Source organism: Zosterops lateralis (genome assembly GCF_965231275.1).
Source record: "Zosterops lateralis genome assembly, chromosome: 1".
NCBI classification, from domain to species: domain Eukaryota; kingdom Metazoa; phylum Chordata; class Aves; order Passeriformes; family Zosteropidae; genus Zosterops; species Zosterops lateralis.
Genome location: NC_139762.1, coordinates 4,546,745 through 4,566,135, shown reverse-complemented (window position 1 = coordinate 4,566,135; position 19,391 = coordinate 4,546,745). Strand labels below are relative to the sequence as shown.

Sequence of the window (19,391 nt, the reverse complement as noted above, 5' to 3'; positions counted from 1 at the left end):
CACAAATCCTTATCTCAGAGCCGAACATCCCTTAATTAAACATTTTAAAATTTAAAAATTTTATTATTTTCTGTTATTTTTTATCATTACAATAATGTTATTGAGATAATATTATTAATATAATGTAAAAGATTGCATTATATTATAAATATATAATTTGTGTTATATATAATATAACATAATATAATATAATATAATATAATACTGTACAATATAATACAATACAATATATTATATTATTTCATATTATTTCATATATTACATATTTTTAAATATAATTTTATATAGTGGAAGTTGAAATTATTATAATTATAATAATTATAATGAAATTATATTAATATTAGGATTATAAATTATATAATTTATAATTTAATTTTTTTCCAAATTTGTTTTAAGTTTTCTTGTTGTTGAGGTTTTTTTTGCTTGTGGTTTATTTTTTTAATTTTATTTTAATTTTTTTTTTTTTTTTTTTTTTTAAATTCTGCCCCCCCCCCCCGTTCACTACAACTTCCCTCCATCCCAAATCTCCGTCCGGCTTCCTTCCTTCCTTCCTCCCTCCTTCCCTCGCTCCATCCCCAGGGGGAGGAGTTCTCCCGGTTTCCGATGACATGGTGGTACCCAGGGTAACCTCCCTGCGGGCTCCGTCCCGCCGCGGGCAGCGGCGATGCCGCGGGGCTGCCACGGCCTGAGCCGCGTCCCCGCACCCCAAACCCGCCTTTTGGGGTAAAACATGGACAACGCCTTCGTGGAAGAAGTGGCCGCATCACTGGTGAGAGAGTTTCTCAGTAGAAAGGTAAACTTGAGTCGATTTTCTCCCGGCTGAGCCCCGCTGGGGGTGATGGCACCGGGGAAAAGGGGAAGGGCTGGGGGGATTGGGGGGTGCGGGGGGTTTATCCAGCCTGAAAGCAGCGGGGTGGGAAGGGTGGGAGGCTCTGGGTGAGCGGCTGCACTACATCTCCCACAGTGCCCTGCGATTGCCGGCCATGGAGCTGCTTCCTCCTGCTCAGGGGGAGCCCGTCCTTAACCCGCACACGCCTGCGAGACTGGAAATTAAATCAGGAAACGCACTTTCAGTTTGGTTTTTCTTATTGTTTGCAGGTGGTTTTTTTAATTTAATTTTTTTAATTTTTTTTTCCTTCGCAAATTGCTTACTTTCCTGTTGTCGGTCTGTTTGCAAGAGTCATACAAAGCCTAATCACTAATTTTTGTTGTTGTTAAAGCAAAAGGTAACAGTTTTAGAGACTCTGGTAACATGAATTTTAATCCCCCCCAGTTTTCAGTAATAACTCAACAGAAAACCCAGTTGTTTGGCGAGGGAGGAAGGGAATTGAGATAAGGGGAGGAAAGAGGCCATTGTACCTGTCACAGATTTAATGCTATAAAGCGAATTTTGGACTACACAGGGATGCAGGGAGTGTAGGATTGAGCAGACTGAGCAGACTTTCACATTTCCATGTAGCAGTGCTTATTACTTTGTATTTATGTTCAGTCCTTAGGAAATATTGCTGATGTTGGACCCTCTGTGTTAGCAGTGAGTTGTCTTATATCAGAAATTAAACAACCACTGACTCATTATGTGTTAATGAGACTGACAAACCTCGGTCTCATGTTTTGCAACCCATCTCCAAATTCACATTTTCAAAACACTAATAAATCCTTTGTGTTTCTTCTTCCCCCAGATCTTTCATAGACATCAGAGCCTAGGGACTAGCACAGGGATAATGATCCTTTATTTACCACGACTTGCCCTTAATTTCATAAATGAGCCAGACACTCTTGTCAGCAGAAAAAAAAAAATTCCTTTGTTGTGACAATAAACCTCCACAGAAGGAATCAGGGCGTTCTCTCTCAAAATAGTATCCTTGTGTTGTACCACTTAAACTAGTTTGGGGTCCAACTCACAGTAAATCAGTAAATCTCTGCCCCCAGAAGGTGAGATGCCCGTAGATTTTTGTCTCTGAGGTGCCCATGGGTGCTCACCACAGACTGAAAGTCAAAGTTTGAAGACCCCAAATGAGATCTGACTGATTTTCTACCTGAGGCTGGCTGGAATAACTTCAGCTCAGGGCTATTCATGCAGACCATCAGTCTTAGGAGGCTGTTTAGCAGCTGAAGTCACCTGCAATGGAGGTTTTTGTTTTTTCTGTGTTTAGCAATTTCCATCTCACGTACCCACCTTAATTTTTCACATCCATGGGCTTCTGTAATTCAAGATTGTGCCATTACAGCACAGGCTCTGAGGGTCACCTGGGTACAAACTGCTGTCATCCATGAGTTTCATGTCACACTCAACGAAGCTGAGAACCAAAGCTTTGGGGTCTGACACTTTTCCCTCTCAGGGTTTGAAGAAAACCATCACCACCATGGACCGGGAGCTGCCCCGCTCTGAGCTCAGCATCAACAACAGGAACGAGCTGCGCAATGTCCTGCACCTGCACTCCTTGTACAAGCAGAACAAGGTGAGGGAATACCTGGCACAGTGGGAGGTATCCTTGCCTGCCCATTGCCATTTGCTGCTTTATATACGGCACAGCAGAGGAAAATAACACTTTTTTGTGTTTGTTATCCTTGGAAATGCAACATGAACAATTCACTCGTAACTTGAGGCACCACAATGCTTTTGGTATCTTCATATAAGTCTGTAAATGCCACTTCAGAAAAGCCTCTCCCAGTGCAGAAAAGGTGCATTCTAGCACAGTTTCCACACTCTGGAATATTTAGCTAAAATAAGAGTCAGAAATCACCGTGGCAGGTTGCTTTTTTGTGTTGTGCTTCCTTCCCTTAACACATAAGCACCTTTGAACTCCTGACATTCTCTAGCTGCCATCTTCCAGTTCCCTGGGTTGTTTGTCAGTCCTCCTGGGATACACCCACAGGTAACTTCGGGAAGCAGATAAAATGTTCAGTTGCTGTACAGTGTAAAAATAATGCCCTGCAGCCAGATTAACACAGCGTTTCAATAGTCACCAAGAACTTTATTTCTCTTTATTTCTCTTTATTTCTCTTTATTTCTCTTTATTTCTCTTTATTTCTCTTTATTTCTCTTTATTTCTCTTTATTTCTCTTTATTTCTCTTTATTTCTCTTCATTTCTCTTAATTTCTCTTTATGATTTCTCTTTATGATTTCTCTTTATTTCTCTTTTTGGCCAGGCGAAGGAGAACCCACTGAAAACACTGCTGGAAATTATAACTAATTACTTCCTGGAGCACCGTGGGACTTCCAGGAGCGCTGGTTCCAGCTCTGCTCTGTCAACTCCTCAGAGTAAGAGCTCAGCCTCCCACCCACCCGACCTCCTGGATGAGGATCATGGGAATGCCAGTGCTCTGGATGAAAGCAAAACTCAGGTCTCCAGGTAAAGTCTGATTTATTTCTCTTTGCCCTGTATATTCACTTATTTTTTCTTAATGAAGGGAAATAATGTTAATTTTCTTATAATTTATCTCTTGAGCTTGACGTTGTTTCATTAGTTATCCTTGTAATACAGAGCTTAACTTTCCAGATTATTAAAATCTCCTCTGCAAGCCACCCTTCAAAAATGATCTTTCATGTTCCCTGCCAATTATAAAGACTGATAACCTCAATTGAATCCTTCAGTCACTGAAGCACATGGAAATAGGAGATTTCATGCCTTTTACATTGGAAATAGTGAAATTGAAGCAGGTTTGGAGATGAAACAAACCACCTGTGCTCAAACTACAGGTTTATTCATGCCTTACATAGGCAAAAGCAAGTTTTACTGTCTTAAATTCAGACCTTGGAGAATACTTGAAAATAGTATATAAGTAAAATTTTCATTTATTGGTGCCTCAAAGAGGATTAACAGCCCTGCACTCCCATAGACAGCTTTTAAAATGGGCACAGAAGTGTGATTCAGCTTCCCAGCCTCCCCCCTCAAGGAATTAATCAGGTTTTGTTCTTCATCCTAAATGCAACACGCTCAACGCAGACAAGTCTGAGCATCAGTGCATGAAAAAAAAAACAACCCATGAAGTCATTTTATATAGAGGAAGAAAGCCAAGATGTTTTAAGTTGAGCTCAGAAGCAACACTTGAAAAGGAGGCAGTGCAAAGGCTTTTTCCTCTTTTCTTTTTTCTTCCCCTTTTTTTTTTAAATCCCTTTTTCTTTTCCTTTCATGGATCTCTCCCCTAGAGGAGTCCCTGACACTGCTCTGGGAGGGCACAGCAGCACCCAGCAGTGCTAACCTTGGAAAGGACCTTAAAGATCATCTCATTCCATCCCCTTCCCCTATCTCAGGTTGTTCCAAGCGCCATCCAACATGGCCTTGGACACTTCCAGGGATCCAGGGGCAGCCACAGCTTCTCTGGGCACCCTGTGCCACTCAGGGTCTCACCATCCTCACAGGGAAAAATTTCTTCCCAATGTCCCATCTAACCCTGCCCTCTGCCCTGAGGGTTGCCCTCACTATTGCCATCCCCTTTGGGCAAGAGAAAACCAGGGATTGCCAAGATCAACCAGCCAGTGCCTGAAATCAGTTTTAATTTCAACTCCTTGTATAACTTTTAACAATGCTTTCAGGGGTGGAGAGTTTAATCAGACAGGACTCTGCTCTGGGTCCTTATTAATGAGTCTATTTGCCTTTTAACTTTGCTCTTGGAGGTATCTGGGTCAGCAGAAACTGATGCCTTGGGAAGGCTGAGCTGGAATAGAGACTGGACAGAGCTGGAGAATAAAGCAGATATTTACTAAAAGGCCTTTAGGGTACACCTTGGACAGCACAAGAGCCTGACCAGGGCTACACCCAAGGTGGACCCAAAATGGTCATAAAATGGACAAACGGTCACAAGGTCTCACACTTTTATAAGTTTTGGCCCATTTGCATCTTGGGGTTGAATTGTCCAATCCCAGCTGCAGGTGATGCAGTCCCATCCTTCTTGTTTTCTCTCTTCATTGTTTGTGCTTTTGGGCCTGAAAACTTGTGCTCAATTGTCCTTGGTCTTCATTAGAAAAGTGATTTGTTTTGTGTCCCTGCTGTGTGCAGAGAGCTGAGTGACACTGAATGTGAGGCTCAGAACTGCACCCCTGGGCACCACAGAACCTGAAATACATGAAAGCCAAAACTTAAGGAATCAGTGTCAGTCTGTAACTGTTAAAACACTAAAGCAGGACCCCTTGGCAATGAGGGGTTATGTGGAGTAGCAGTCCTTATTTTTCCTGATGATTCCAGAGGCAGATCAGGCTCCCTTCAGTTTCCATCCACAGCGTGTCCTCACCACACAAGACACACTCCCGGAAAAATGGGTTAAGGAAAAGGAACATCTTTGTGGTATAAGATGTTTCAATTTATGGAGTTGCTTTACAATGAATTAGGATGGAGGAAAACATCCCAGAGTGAAAAACAAGTTCTGGGACTTGTTCCCCTTTTATTAAAGAAGGTGAGTATTTTTGGGTTACACAGAACATAAATTTATAGATGGACACAGAACTGGGAATTACTCAGTAAAATAACTTCCGTCACAAAAGTGCTTCTGTTTTTGGACTAAAATAAGTGTTCTACAGCTGAGCAAAGAATGAGAGGGGTCAGCAGAGTCAGCCTAAGTTACAGGAGAACAGAGGTTGGGCAAAAGTGTTAACCAATTTTCAAACAGATGGAGAAGGAATGGGAACTGCTGGTTGTACCTTAGGACCTGTCTGATAAAACAAATAAATTGTACTTTCTACTGTGATATACAATCATACAATCACAGAATGGATTGGGCTGGAAGAGAGCTAAAAGATCTTTTCATTCCAACCTCCTGCCATGGGCAGGGACACCTTCCACTGTCCCAGGCTGCTCCAAGCCCCATCCCACCTGGCCCCTGGATCCCACCTTCCAGGGATCCAGGGGCAGCCACAGCTTTTCTGGGTATCTTGTGCCAGGGCCTCCCTACCCTCACAGGAAAGAATTTCTTCTCAATATCTAATGTAAATTTCCTCTCTTTCAGTTTGAACCCTTTTTTACACCAAAATAAGTAAGCATGGGATTGTGTTACCCATATTAGAACTAATAATAATGATAATAATAATAATAATAGTAGTAATATAACAATAATAACAACACTGTGACACTGTGTAATAGTGGCACATAATAATGATACTGGAATAATGTCCTGAAGTCCTACATCCAGATGTTTAGGTGAAAAGTGACTGCATTTGATTACCATTTTGAGATAAAATGTAACTTAATTTGACAGCAGTGTTTTAATTAGCTGGTTTTATTAATTTACTTGTTCGTTACTTTGTTGTTTCAAGCTTTTTCTCTTTTTTCTTTCTAGACACGATATTGAGAATCCATTGGATAAAATCCCTCCCTCCAGAAAACATCAGCACAGAAGTGAAAAATGCCACACGGGGACAACCCACAGCAGTAACTTACCCACTGCTTGTGACAAGAAGTTAAAGGACAGTCGAGAGGATTTAAAAGCAGCTGCAGTTTCTGAGGAGCTGAAATCCACAGGGAAGGAGAAGTCAAGGCCCAAGGCTGGTCTCATTGCCAGAGGAATGATGGCTGGACCAGTAGCAAGTCCACCAGAGGTGATTCCCAACACTTTACAAAATATTTGGCTTGCCCATGGATTTTCTATCCAACCTACTGGGATAAAAATCACTTGCAAGTAATGTTCAAATGGCTTCTGCATGTTAATCCATTATATCTGCAGGCTGAAAAGAAGTGGTAAGTTAGGGAAATTGTTCTGCTTCATTCAGAAATTCAGATACAGCCACTGCAGGCAGCCACCCCCTGCCTGTCTGTGATCTCAGGTCACTGAATTCCTTTATAAATCTTTCCCATTCTTGAGCCCTCTTAACAGATTTGGTTTTCTATTTTACTATGAAAATTGCTTTGTTACTTTCACAGTATCTGTTTTACTCTGGTTTTTCCAAGACCCCACATTTAATCAGTAGCAGTTTTGGAACTGAAAAATATTTTCAGTTCAAAATATGTTTCTGAATTGATCAAATCAGACCATATTCCATCAAGAAGTGCTCCTGAAGCACAGTTAAAAATTTCTTGCCTATTTTTCTTCCTTTATGCTTCTTTTATATAATGACAGAGATTTTTTTCCAATGTAAAATTAAGCTTGTAATAACAAGAAATTAAAATATTTAACTGTGACATTTAGGTAGTACTGAAGAGCATATGGAAATTCAATGAATTAGTTGGATATTTATAAATATCTCTGATTTAGAAGTAAGGACTAGATACTTGTAGTGGTAGATACCAGTAAAATATCTGATATGTCTTCATTTCCTGAGCTGGATACAATCCCAAAATTTAGCTCTTAGGAGGTAATTTTTTGTTGTTCTTGGTAAAACCATGTTTTAATGGTAGGTAGCATTTTCAATACTGGTCAAATTTTAAGTGAAAATCTTTGTCTTATTACTGATTTTTTAAAAATGCTGATTTTGTACTGCTTTTATAAGCTGTTTCCTAAAAAAACCCCGAATATGTTAGCTCAGAAATCAGTGCTGGAGCTTTCCTTTGCTTTTTTGTGTTTATTTAAAGATGTGAAAATTTTAATCTGTGGCTTTGATGGCACTTATTTCCAGGATCCCTCAAAAAGGAGACTTTCCAGACGATCCACGAGCATCAGCAGCACAGCCCAGCCCAGGGGTGAAGAGCAGGAGGACCATGACACTGATCTGCAGGAGAGCAAAGCATCTCCAACAAAATCCAGTGTGGAATTTGCATCAAAGGCTGTGCTAAGCTCACACACCAGTTCTGCCTCTGAAAAGCCAAGGAACAGCCCCAAAGATCCAGATGACTTTTTTTCCAGGCTGCTGTCTGAGAGAGAAAAGGCCAAGACAGAAGAAAGAAAATCTCTTCCAAGCTCTGGTGCAGACAGCAGTGAAAAAAGCCTTAAAGTGAATGCCCCTCACAGACATTCAGGGGCTGGGAGAGAAAAGAAGGAAAGGTCCCTCAGGAAAACTGAGAGTCGGTTGTCAGGCCACAGGTGAGAGTATTTCTGGGAATATTATGATAAAATGGAGTTTTTATTATTGTTCTGCACTGTTTCATGATATAAAAGTTTTAGAAGTGTCTCCCTCTGAGACCTCCAAATGTATATTTTTGGCTTTTCTCTCTCTTATGTTCTTGATTTTTTTAAATTTTTTTTCTGGGTAAAATTTAAGAGTGGGGCCATGGCATTTTTTTATTTATACACTAAAACTGCAGCCAGATTTCTTAAAATTATTATTGGTATTTTGTTTACCAGTTTTATTTCTTACTGAGACACCATATGTGGAGACCCTCTTGAGAGAGAAGCAATTCTATATTAGTTCTTTCCACATTTATAAGTTAGGGGCTGTGGGAATTATCTGACTCGGGATCTGCTGGAGCTGCAGATGGGCCAGGAGTTGCACTTGCTTCCTATCTGTAACCAAAAATTAAAATTTAAAAGAGCTGCCAGCATTCCACAGTGTGCTGGCTCATTTAATTTGTAAAAGATTAATGTGTAATAGGCCAAAGTACCACAGTCTAAAGTCTTAAAACTCTGGTTTCACACAGCTTGATGGGCCTATAAGGTAGTGCTGCCCCATCACTTCGTCCTTTCCACTCTCAAGATGATTTTTTTACCTCACACTCAGCTTTTGTTGAGGTAAAGTAGAAAGCTTCAGTGGCCTTTGGCAGCTCCCCAGCAAAGCTTAGAATATTGAGTGTATTCCTGATTTTGGATAATCAGTGAATGTTTAGTTCATTATGGATGAGCCTCAGAGGCATGGATGGAATTCCTTGGGAAGACTGTTGCAAAAAACCCATTAAAAAGTCAGATACAAACCTCACTGGTTAATGGCTGGGTCCTACAAGGGGGTCACAACAATCCCAGCCAGCCTCACAGGCTCAGGAACAGTGGCTGGAAAGATGCCCAGTGGGAAAGGGCCTGCGTGTCAAGTTTTTATTGTGTCTTCATTGAAGACTATGGCAGTGGGTAGTTGTAAAGGCGAAGTCCTTTATTGCATGGGTAAATCAGCCTCATGAAGGCAGAGTTGTTACAGTTTGTGCCAGTAAAGTGCTGGTGTCCCAAGCAGAAGTGATAACATCTTAACAGCAGCAGCAACGTCTGTATCCGCTCAGCACTTTATCAGTAGCAACAACAGCAGCATTTTGTGTTTTTTTGTGAATTTCTCTGTGTGTGTGTGTGTGTGTGCATTCTCAAAGTAGTGCATTTTATTCTATTTTTGGCCAATCAGGTAGAAACGTGAGTCTGGTATTGCCTTGTTGGGCCTATCTTAAGCTGAGATTGATGTGCTACAATATTTGTAATTCTTACACAAATTCTACACATACAGCTCTACCTGTTCCATCTAGGAATGTTTTAGCAAGGCTGCATTATTTTCATTATGTCTTGAGTTTATCTATCTTTGCAAAAGGCAAAGCTACTGGGTTTTAAATTAGGTTTTAGGTCCGTTTCTTACTAGCTACTTCTGTCTCTATTTTAAATGAAACTTAGATTTCTACCTGATGTCTGTGTGGATTTATGTATCTCAGTTTTTCTGAAGGTTCTAATTCAGTTCTCACATTTCTGGGCACTCCTGGGCTTGTGTGGGTTTGGCCCAGGGGGATTCACACTCCAGCACCTTGGGGTGCTGGTGACAGGGGCTGAACATGAGCTGGAGTGTGCCCAGAGGGGCAAGAAGGCCAATGGCCCCTGGCCTGGGTCAGCAGTAGTGTGACAGCAGGACCAGGGCAGGGACTGCCCCCTGTGCTCAGCACTGCTGAGGCCACACCTCCAGTGAGGGGCTGGAGTGAGTCCAGAGAAGGGAACGGGGCTGGGGAAGGGGCTGGAGCGCCAGGAGCAGCTGGGAAAGGGGCTGGGAATGGGGCTGAGCCTGGAGAAAAGGAGGCTCAGGGGGGACCTTGTGGCTCTGCACAACTCCCTGACAGGAGGGGACAGCCGGGGACAGCTGAGATTCTATTATTTTCGTGCTGGAAAAAGCCCATTCTTCATTCACGTAACTTATTTTACACAATTTTCACAGACCTCATGTGCAACTTTATTGGTTAATAGTTTTCTTGCCAGTTACTCTGTTGGTTAGTAAAAGGTATTTTACTTGTCTATCAAATCTCTCTATTCTGGGATTATTTACGTATATTCTTTACTGATTCTCATGGGACAAATCCCTTGTTATTGCAGGAGCATTTCTTTTTCAACCCAAGAATAGGTTATTATGCTAATGAGTTTTCATACCAAGATTGTTTTTCCATTGGAACTTGCAAATGACTTAGAAGAAGTGACAGGCTAACTTTGGCAATTTAGCAGAGCAGGCCTGATATTGTGAGGCCTTTCTTTTATAATTCTTTTACCTGTCATGACACTGGGGGTCAGGCTCTGCTCTCAGGGAATAGGGACAGGAGGAGATGGAATGGTCTCAAGCTGTGCCAGGGGAGATTTAGTTTGGATATTAGGGAAGATTTCTTCACTGAAATGATGGTCAGGCATTGGAACAGGCTGACCAGGGCAGTGATGGAGTCACCAACCCTGGAAGGGTTGAAAAGCTGTGTGGATGTGACACTTGAGGACAGGATTTGACACTTGGATGTGACACTTGGGGACAGGGTTTGGGGGAGAACATGGCAATGCTGGGTTACTATTTGGACTCAGTGATCTGAGAGATCTTTTCTAACCTAAGCCACTCTGTAATTCTGTGGTTCACTCAGATGTATTTGGACATGCTGACACTTCCCAACCTTTGGCAGCAAGGGCTGAAAAGGAAGAAGCTGGGCTGGGAGGGGGGGGTGACATTCTGGGCAATGTGCTGCCATCCTGTCTGTGCTCCATCCCTGCAGGGAGGGATGGGAAACAGGGATTGGAAACAATTCCCTTCCCTCAGAGAGCTGGTTTGGTCTCAGCAGGAGCAGGAGAGGGAGCCCTTTCCTCAGCAGAGCCTGTTTACAGAACAGCACGGATTGGTTCATTACGGTGTGAGCTGCAGCCAGCAGAGCATTTGAATCCCTGCTGAGCTCTGAGCTCCTGGAAGCACCCACAGAATCCAGCAGGGCTGCTGAGACTCCTGGAGTCCAGTGGGAGGGGATGCCTTGGGAAGGCTGATCTGGAACAGAGAGTGGACAGAACTAGAAAGTAAAGAAGATATTTATTAAAATGCCTTTAAGGATACACCTTGGGCAAGACAAGAGCCTGGCCAGGGCTACACCGAGAGTGGACCCAAAATGGTCATAAAATGGCTAGCCAGTCACAAGGTCTCACATTTTTTTAAGTTTTGGTCCATTTGCATATTGGGGTTTAATTGTCCAATTCCAGCTCCAGGTGATGCAATCCCAGTCTTCTTGTTTTCTCCAGCTGCTGTTGTTTTTGTTAAAAACAAGGCCGAAAAACTGGAATAAAAAAAATAAATTCGCCAATCGTTTATTGTAACAAAAGGACTATGGGAACAACAGAAGGGTCGGGCTAGTCCCGAACTCTTTATGACAAACCAGAATAACAAACTACGTATGGTACCGTAGGGGCACTTCCCCCTTTAGGGAACAGTGTCCCTCAGAGAAAAGGCACTACCTCAGGCTGTCAGCCCCTTTTATCTTCTCCCGTCTTCCCCTGATTGGTGGATTTTGGATCTTTGAGATGATTTGAGATGATTGGCTCATTTCCCAGAGTTCTATTGGTCCTTAGTGAGAGCTTCTCTGGACCAATCATTCTTTCCCGCCTTGGAATGATTGGTTGGTTGTGTCCACCAATCACTGACCTGGAGTGATGTCCTGATTGTGATCCTACTGTGAGGGGAGAAGGATCCCTCCTTTCTTATCTCTCTCTCTGGCAAATACTCTAACAACTCTTTAACTTCTTACACTCCTGCTATATAAAACTTATAGTGACAATTTATACAAACCTGCAATCGCGACTATACAAAATGTATAGTAACAATTCATATAAAGCTAGAGATGGACTAACACTTATGAGATACATGAACATTCCTGACAGACACGTACAAAGTTGGAAACGGAAATGGAAACTTATAAGATACGTATCTATACACTTAGAACTAAAACGTCTAACTTTAATTTTTTTTTTTTAAATAACACTTTTGGGCCTGAAAACTTATACCAGTTGTCCTTGGTCTTCAGCAGGAAAAGGATTTGTTTAGTAACCCACTCTGTGAAGAGATTTTACCAGCACTTAATCTGAGGCTCAGAACTGCACCCCTAGTCAGCACAGAATCTGAAATACATGAAAGCTAAAACTTAAGGCATCAAAGGAATGGAGACCCCAAATAAACACCCACTATATAAGGTCTGGCTCTTTTAAGACTTTTATTTCCCTTCAGCCAAATCCTGCAGTGTTTGGGAGCCCTGCAGGTTTTGGCCAAAGTGATTGAGCATTTTAAAAAATGAAAAATTACAATGTAGGGATGGGCATTTGTCTGGATCCTCTTCCATTCTCTATTACATGAAATAAATGCTAATCTAAGTATTTAGATGAGCAACTGGAAACCTCTATAGGATTAACCACAGCTGGTTCATTCACAACATCTGCAATTCTGGTTTTGTTTCCCATAGGAAACTAAAGATAAATCTAATTTTTCTTTTCTACTTTACTTTTTGATTCTCTTTTCTCCCATGCCAAAAGGGCTGTTACGGCAAGCAAGCCGAAGGCATCCTGTGCAAACATATGAGAAAAAATTGGAAGTAAAACTGCTGCCAAGCTTTAAAAGAATACCTGGCCATCAGAATATCCCAGGGAAATGCAGATGCACAGCATTTTGACTCACACCTTTTAACAAAAGCAATTACAGGGGTTAATGATGGTTCTTTATTGTCATGATTGTATTTTTTTGCCAAGTCATGAAGGGGTTATTTCATTAAAAAAATATAACATGCTGTAGACTTGGCTTACCTACACAGATTCTACAGGCGAGGTTTATTTTAGAATTTTTATTTTTAATTAATCTATGAGAAAAGCAATATATAGGTGGCAGCAAATCTTCATTTATCCTCAGCTGTAAGCAGGCAGCAGCCAATTTAACTTTTCAGTTCACAGAATCCCACAAGACCAGGTTGGAAGGGACCTCAAGGATCACCTGGTCCAGCCTTCCTTGGCAAAAGCACAGTCTAGACAAGGTGACCCAGCAGCCTGTCCAGCCAAATCTTAAAAGTGCCCAGGGTTTGGTAATTCAACACTTTTCCCTGGGGGATGGTTCCAATGGCTGATTGTTCTCTTGAGAAATTTTCCTCTGGTGTCCAGTTGGAATGTCCCCAGGAGTAATTGGTACCCATGGCCCCATGTCTTTTCCATGTGATTCCTTGGAAAAAGGGAGTCTCCATCTTATTTGGAGCCAAGGTTTAAATGTTGGGATGTGGTGATGTTATACAAACACATTTATACAGAAATATGTCAGTAATTCCTTCATGTTCCTTCAGAGCAATTTTATTTAACCTAACAAATTTTAAATTACATTTATGTCTCAGTGCCACTTCACTGGAGAATTTGGAACCCCTTTTGGGTCATTTTGATGCTGTTGTTTCATTGTTCATTTTCAAAGGAGTATTCCCCTTTTTTTCGTGAGTCCCTGTTCTTCTCAGTTATGTGCAAGGCCAAGTGAAATGTGGATTATTCACTACTTTTTTCTTTGTTTGTTTGTTTGTTTGTTTTTAAGAGATTTTGAAGGGAATAAACCCCTAAATTTAAAAGTACCCAGTGCAAGTGACTGATCCAAGATTCCACCTAAAATTTGTTGTATCTGTGGTTTCTTGAGATTTGTAGGCACTTGGGAGAAATGATGTTGAGGGAACATAAATCAGGTCACAGGGAGCAAATTAATAAAAGACTTTCCTGAGTCTTTTATCCTGGGTAGATCCTTGAATGGCAGCAAGGAAAGGTTCTCTGCTTCCTTTAATGTCTTGAGGTAGGGTTGGTCCAGGTGACCCCCAAATCATCCTGTGATTCTCCTTGGTGCTGAATCCCCTCCTGGAGAGGAATATTTATCATAAACCTCAGCACACGGAATAAAGAACGAGTGGAATGAAATTCATGAACTTTAGAAATTGTAAAAAAAAAAAAAATGGGTGTTGAAATTGATGACTGTCCTTGCATTAAAGAATTTCTATTGCTTTTCTGGAAAAAAGCCATGATGAATAATGATCTTTTTGGGAAGGTTACATGGGTTAGAAGGTCAAGATTGCCCCATTTCACTGCTTGAGCAAACAAAATTGGGGAAAGGCAAGAAACTTTCAGAACAGTTGAGAAATGGTTCTTTTGTCTTGACTACAAAGACGTGCTGCAGTTGTTGCTTCTGCAGCCCCTGAAGTGTTTTCTTAATTTTCCATTAAGTCTGTCAGTGCAAAGTGTGGTGGTGCTGTGGAAACCCTCCAGTTGTCAGCTGAATAAATAATTTTTGGGTGAGTAAATCCGAACTGGCAGTTCTGCAGTGGGGTGGAACCACGTTTTGCTGAGTTAGATGGGCAGATTTGGTCAGTACAGCTCCATTTCTCTTCTGGTAGTTACGAAGAAGAGCATGTGATGCTTGAAATTCTGGTTTTCTCATATAAAGCCAACCAACTTCCCTCTCCCAGTTCCAAGAAAAACAGCATAAAATTTGAATCAGAGCACTGAAATCAGAAAAAAAAAGAGTAAAAGTGGACCAAGGGAACAAAAGGACTTTGCAATCAGGACCTGAAGTTAAGAATACTTCCTAGGAACTCCAAGGGAATGGCTCAGAATCAGAAAAGCACAAAGAATTGGGACTACCATGACGCCAGAACAAAAATTTCCTGCTGCCATTAGCAAGGAGAGGGATGCAGCAGTGAATCCCATTGTCCAGAGGCAGGGATGTGTGCAGTTCCAGGAGCAGGGAGGATAATTGATTCTGCACTCATCCTTCCATTGTCAACAATCCCCTGAATTACCCAGCCCTGATTGCTCCTGCCTGAGCCCCTGTGCCTGGCCACCAGTGCTACTGTGCTGCTGCTCTCCTGCCAGCACTCTGCCAGGGCATCATGCCTTAAGTTTTGGCTTCCATGTATTTCAGACTCTGTGGTGCCCAGGGGTGCAGCTCTGAGCTCACAGTCAGTGTCACTCAGCTCTCTGCACACAGCAGAGACACAAAACAAATCCTTTTCCTGCTGCACACCAAGGACAACTGGGACAAATATTCAGGCCTAAAAGCACAAACAACGGTGGCTGAAGGGAGAAAACAAGAAGGATGGGACTGCATCACCTGCAGCTGGGATTGGACATTCAACCCCAATATCCAAATGGACCAAAACTTATCAAAGAGATAAGTGAGACCTCGTGATCGTTTGTCCATTTTGTGACCATTTTGGGTCTGCCTTGGGTGTAGCCCTGGCCAGGCTTTTGCCCTACCCAAGGTGAATCCTTAAAGGCCTTTTAATAAATATCTACTTTATTCTCCAGCTCTGCCCAGTCTCTGTTCCAGGTCAGCCTTCCCAAGGCATCAGTTCAGGGGTATTCCAGGCACCAGAGACTGGTTTGTGGCTGTGGAAATGGGATTCAGGTTCCTTTTCCAGCCCAAAGCTGAGCCTCTCCCATGCACTTTGTCTCCACCACCAGGAAAGTGCCAATGAGCTCAGAGCCAGGGATTTTCCTTCTGCCACAGTCTCTCTGCTGAGCTCCCCACAGCTGGGCACTGCTTAGTGCTTCCCATTCCCAAAATATCCCTCGTTGTTTGGTAAGAAGCCTTTTTCTAGCACTGCCCTGCATTCTAACATGGACAGGGCTGGGTTAGGGAATTGCCATAGACACCAAGTGGAACATTACTCATATTTCATAGAATCTTAGCAATTATGGATGGAAAAGAACTTTTAGGGTCATTTCTTTCTATGGCAGATTAATCACTGCTGTATATATTTATATCTGCTGTGATACTTTTTCCAGGTTTTGTGTAGTCCAGTCTTAAATGACTCAAGTGACACCTCTCCCCTGATAATACATTCCACTTTCTATAGTTCTTATTTTAAGGAATTTTTTTTATTGTATTCATCTTCCGTTTGCTATTTTTTGAGTTGTTATCCATAGCTGAAGTGGATTTTTTGCCTGGTGTTCCTGTTCCTTGCTACATATTCACCTCTGTTAAAATACTCTAAATATTTTTCATGTTCCTTTAGGCATTTTTGGTCTGAAGCTTGTACTGTCTGCTAAATATTTTTATCTTTCCTGCTCTGAATTTTTGCTGTTGTTTTTCTGTTAGGTTTTACTGATTTGTTTTCTATTTCCTTCATGTATTTAAGGGTGTCTTACATTGTCACACTGTGATTCTCAGATAACAGGGCAAGAATTGCCACCTTTTGCTCCTGGCCTGGTCCTGAGCATTATAAAATCACAGTACGGATGAACCCGTTGTGTTAGTAAAAATTCTGCTTTTTCTCAGTCATATGCTCCAAAAAAAAGGCCCTGAAAACTTCTTTATAGAAATAAGAAATCCCTAGAGGAAAAAAATAAAGATCTTTAAAGAAATCCCTTAAATCCTCTAAAAATATTTTCAGAGTTGTTTAGTTGTTTTGGTTTTTTATTCTTTCAGACATCTGACACTCTCAAAATATTATTGTATAAGTATTATAATGACCATAAAGCTTTCAAAATATTATTTTGAAAGCATTATGGTCCTTAAAGGATTGATATTCATGCTCTCTGTTAGTAACAGGAATAAAAAAGCTTATTTTCTGTGTGAGGACTGAGCCAAGAGCTGCCAATTATAGATGATTGAGGACCTAAAACTGTAAAGATCCTCTCCTATCTTTTTATCCTGCATCATCCCCAGCCACAATCTGGGCTGATCTGCATGAGGAGATTGGCAGAGAACATTGGCCAGGAGTTTCTGAGCAAGTCCTGAGCAGGATTTGGTGTTCCCTCAGTCAATGCAAGCAACAAAGCAGAACACAAGCAACCCAGGAGGTTTCTGGACTGCACTCATAATTTCTTGACACAGTGAACCAGGGGAATTCAGTGCGTATTGAAGGTTAATATGTGAATGTCTCATTTCACAAGAAATACTAACTAATGTTCCAGTTTTAATGCTATTTTTTTTAATTGAATTTCCAACTGAAATGAGAAATAGTTCCAGCAAAGCTGGGTAATGTATATTAGTTACCTAGTACTTTTGCTTGGCTTCAGTCTTTCCCTACTGTGCATTTTGGTGTAAAAGTAAGTTTTCTGGGAATATTCTGTATTGTTTGCCTGGTGGGCTGCAGTGTTTTGGTGTTATGCACAGAATCGGTGTGTGGGATGGCATGGATTTGTCTAAAATAATACCTATGAAAACAAAATATAAAGGCAAATTGGTGAGTACTAAAGTTTTGATCCTGGGAGATGTTGAGCAGTTCCTAAAAGTCCTCACCACATGGATGTCCAGTTCTGTGGAACGAGGGCTGAGCTCCCGTGAGGGCTGGGTCGTTTTGGACCTGATCTCATTTTAAAGCAGCCAGAAAGCCCCAGATTATTCCAGGATTCTCAGTGTGCGTGTGAGCAATGCTTGAGGAATCAACTCACTTTTTCCCACCGTGAGAGGAAGAGGATGCATTGGGCATTTCTAGAAAGTAGGAGTTGAGTCAGAGTTCCGGACGAAGGAGCGGAAAGGAACACGGGGCTGGAGCAGCCCAGGAGTAAATTACGTTGGCACATTTCCTTTCACCTTTGTCTGGGATCTCTGCCTTGTCCTTCAAGCCACACTTTGCATCATCTCCAGTGCTTTGGAGTGATTTTGGAGGCAGGAAACACGGTAAGAACAGTGCTGGAGCAGCCCAGGAGTGAATTACCTGGACACATTTCCTTCTGCCTTTGTCTGGGATCTCTGGTTGTCCTTCAGCCACCCTTTGCATCATCTCCAGCTTCCCCCAGTGCTCTGGGGTGGGTTTGGAGGCAGGAAACACGGTGAGAGCAGTGCAGCCACACCTTCCTGGGGAGAGGAACCAAACCCTCCTGGAGGGGTTCTGATCCCTTACTGCAGGGAGTGAGTCTGGGTTTGACTCATCCAACCGGCAGCAGAGGAATGTCTGTCCAACAAAACGGGCTCATCCCTGGGGAACATGGATTTGACTCGCCCATGGATGAAAAGAGAGATTGTAGTTGCCAAATCAGGGGTGAAAACCTCCAAGTGCCCTGGAGTTGCGTAACACCTTTTATAACATAATGCTTGGACCGGAAAAAAGGGCCTAAAATAAAAGTTGTAAACTATTGTGACTTTCGTGTGGTGCCAATGGATTTATGGCAGCAGAGCCTGCGGCCCAACATCTGTGGGGCTGCCATTTGCCCTTTTAGTATTTTTCCAGCACTCCATAGGAAGAGGCACTTTGCAATTACTGGAAATGACAAATGGCTGCTGTATCAATTCTTTATTTTTGGAAAGGAGGTTAATCTGGAGAGGTCCGGCCTGTTGCCTGGCATGCAGTCAATCAGTTGAGAATTTGCATCAGAGGATCATTGACGTGTCTTCAATTCAAAGTATTCCATGACTCTGTGGAATTACTGTCTCCTTAAAAAAAAAATCAGTTCCGTCCAGGTAGCACAAGGAATTTTTTTTTACCTCTATTTATCCCTCAGATTATTTTGCCAGGAGGTAAAATCTCTGTGAGCTCACCTGGAACCTGTTTTTTGAATTCACCTTTTTTTAATAATAAAATAAGAGAATATCCCATCCTCAGTGTAAGCTTTTATCTCCCAATTTACCAGCTGATATTTGTTTTCAGGAAGATCATTTATATTGCTGATACCTGTCAGGTTACAGTGGTTTGGACTGTTAAAAATCTGAGGTTTTTGACAGGAAATGGAAGACCACGAATATTCCACATCCTTAAAAATTAAATGGCCTAAGAGTTGAAGGCCCAAACCAGACAGAGTGGGTATTTTATGGATGGTGAACAGAGCAGAAGGTTGGATTCATCTCCACTGATGTGAACTGATTGAGTGCCAAAATCTGGGAACCCTTTTCTGTGCTTCATGTACTGTCCTGTGGGTGCTGTGCATTTTTATTGAATGGAATTTTATCTCCTTTTAAAAAAAATTTTAATGATTTTTGTTTATTTTGCTGACAGCAGTTTAGAGTTGCTAAACGTAATGGTGAGTTCACACAGGTACTGAGGTGGTACAGGTTCACAGGTGGTACTGAGCTCCTTGGAAATTCCAGTGGGAGGATGTCATACTCCAAAATCCCTGGTGGAGAACAGTAGGAGCAAAGCAGCAAAGCAGCTCAATTTTTATTATAATTCTGATTTTGTAGCTGGAAATAAATATTCATTCATAGCCTATGGATGAGTTTTGTGTTCAGGTGAGCCAAATTGATCAGGCACTTCATCTTGTAGCTCAACCTGTGATTATAGTAATTCTTGTTTTATGTACAAACCTTCTCAACTAAGATTTTGCATTGTCACAGTTAGTCAAATTCAGCAGGACAAATGCAGATTCATGTGTAAGGGAATTTATTTATATCAGA

The 19,391-nt window shown here is 41.7% G+C and overlaps 1 protein-coding gene across 1 annotated transcript in view; it reads left to right on the top strand.

The window, feature by feature from the left end:
- Positions 1-293: 293 nt before the first annotated feature.
- Positions 294-19,391, top strand: part of MINDY4 (MINDY lysine 48 deubiquitinase 4) — a 70,764-nt gene continuing 51,666 nt past the window's right edge. The window contains exons 1-5 of the mRNA XM_083857840.1: positions 294-793; positions 2,340-2,459; positions 3,152-3,354; positions 6,275-6,533; positions 7,548-7,951. Of these exons, the coding sequence (XP_083713966.1) occupies positions 731-793; positions 2,340-2,459; positions 3,152-3,354; positions 6,275-6,533; positions 7,548-7,951 (1,049 nt within the window). The 5' untranslated portion in view covers positions 294-730. The remainder of the gene's footprint in view (positions 794-2,339; positions 2,460-3,151; positions 3,355-6,274; positions 6,534-7,547; positions 7,952-19,391) is intronic.